Below are 1,769 nucleotides of genomic sequence, written 5' to 3' on the forward strand. Positions count from 1 at the left end.
CATTACTTCAGTCTTCAGTGTCACATGACCCTTCAGAAATCATTCATTAAGAAGTTTAGAAAAGGAGGAACAAGTGAAAGTAATTTTTTGTAGTAATCAACATAATGCCACAAATACTGTCAGTTGAGCTTAACTTACATGCACCCAGAAATTATAATTGTGATCATATCTCTCTTATACCCTCTAACGCTCTCTTTTTAATTTTCTTTCCATACCTCTTTCTCTCTGTTCTCCCCATCTCTCACAGGATCATCGAGGCAGTATGCATTGGCTGGTTCACTGCCGAATGCATAGTGCGCTTCATTGTCTCACGGGACAAATGTGAGTTTGTGCGCCGCCCCCTTAACATTATTGACTTCCTGGCGATCACACCTTACTACGTGTCTGTCGCTGTGACAGCGCTAACAGGAGAAAACCCTCAACTACAGCGTGCAGGAGTCACCCTGCGTGTACTACGAATGATGCGCATCTTTTGGCTAATCAAGCTGGCGCGCCACTTCCTCGGGCTGCAGACGCTCGGGCTGACGCTGCGCAGGTGCTACCGCGAAATGGTCATGCTGCTGGTGTTCGTCTGCGTCGCGATGGCGATATTCAGCGCCCTGGCACAGCTGTTGGAGCACGGCCTTGACCTGGAGACTAGCAATGAGGACTACGCCAGCATCCCGGCAGCCTGCTGGTGGGTTATTATCTCCATGACGACCGTCGGCTATGGAGACATGTACCCCATCACCATTCCGGGACGCGTGCTGGGTGGCGTGTGCGTTGTGAGTGGCATTGTGCTGCTGGCTCTGCCCATTACCTTTATCTACCACAGCTTTGTGCAGTGCTACCACGAACTCAAATTCCGCTCAGCACGCTGCGTGCGAAGTCTCTCTTCTGAGTTTCTCAACTAACTGTAGCATAGATCGTCCTGAGAACCTGCTGGTCTTCAGCGTAGTAACATCACCTGCTCTTCTGTGCCTTTATGCTGAACCAAGATCTGAAATATAACGAAGGAACGCGCTACTTCTGATGTGGAAAAATCAGCATTTAGACTCTCTTTGCGAACCTGTTATATCCAAATAATAACACAAGTACCTCTGTACTCAAGGACACATTCTGGAATTCATTGATTTTAGACAATACAGGCATCTGAAGCAATTCTGACTTACAGAATAAGACAAAAGAGACAAATCCCCAGCTCAAAGTGGAAAGTGCACAATAAAGCATTACAATCCAAAGGAAATACTTTAGCCAATGTTTGTGTTGTAAACCCCTTCCTGTGTGAACGAACAAAACCGATAGAACGGCATTTCCCTTGTATGAAATGAACAACTGTGGCATTTGACGACTACAGATGGCCAGACTGCCTGGAACGGGCATCTGGCGGGACCTTGTGTCCTGACAGTGCTCCAGCCTATAAGGAGCTTACACGAATTCTCATGTTTCCATGGAGAGGTCCCTCCGACTTGTTAAATCATTAATTCAGCTCCCAATAAAATAGTAAAGCAAGAGGAACTAAAGTGAAAGGTTTTAAAATGGCCAAATAGCGCAAATACTGTGAAAAGGCCTGCTCACACTAAGGGCGGTAACTGTAATAATAACAATAAAGATAAGTCCCCCTGCAGTCACTAATTTTATCTCTTAAAACTCCTTTTTAATAGCAAAATTATAATTTTCCCCCATGAAAATATATTTTATCTTAAAATGGCTTGAATATAAACGCTTAACTCATTTAGTGTATTTGACCCTGGACCACAAAACCAGTCATAAGGGTACATTTTTCGAAA

The 1,769-nt window shown here is 44.8% G+C and overlaps 1 protein-coding gene across 1 annotated transcript; it reads left to right on the top strand.

The window, feature by feature from the left end:
* The first annotated feature begins 61 nt into the window (after positions 1 to 61).
* On the top strand, positions 62 to 1,699 carry LOC107579671 (potassium voltage-gated channel subfamily G member 3-like). Its single transcript, XM_016265473.1, has one exon. The coding sequence runs from the start codon at positions 105 to 107 to the stop codon at positions 891 to 893; it is 789 nt and encodes a 262-aa protein (XP_016120959.1). The 5' UTR covers positions 62 to 104; the 3' UTR covers positions 894 to 1,699.
* Positions 1,700 to 1,769: the final 70 nt, after the last annotated feature.

The sequence above is a fragment of the Sinocyclocheilus grahami genome, unplaced genomic scaffold (genome assembly GCF_001515645.1).
Source record: "Sinocyclocheilus grahami isolate Dianchi unplaced genomic scaffold, SAMN03320097.WGS_v1.1 scaffold19060.1, whole genome shotgun sequence".
Lineage (NCBI taxonomy): Eukaryota > Metazoa > Chordata > Actinopteri > Cypriniformes > Cyprinidae > Sinocyclocheilus > Sinocyclocheilus grahami.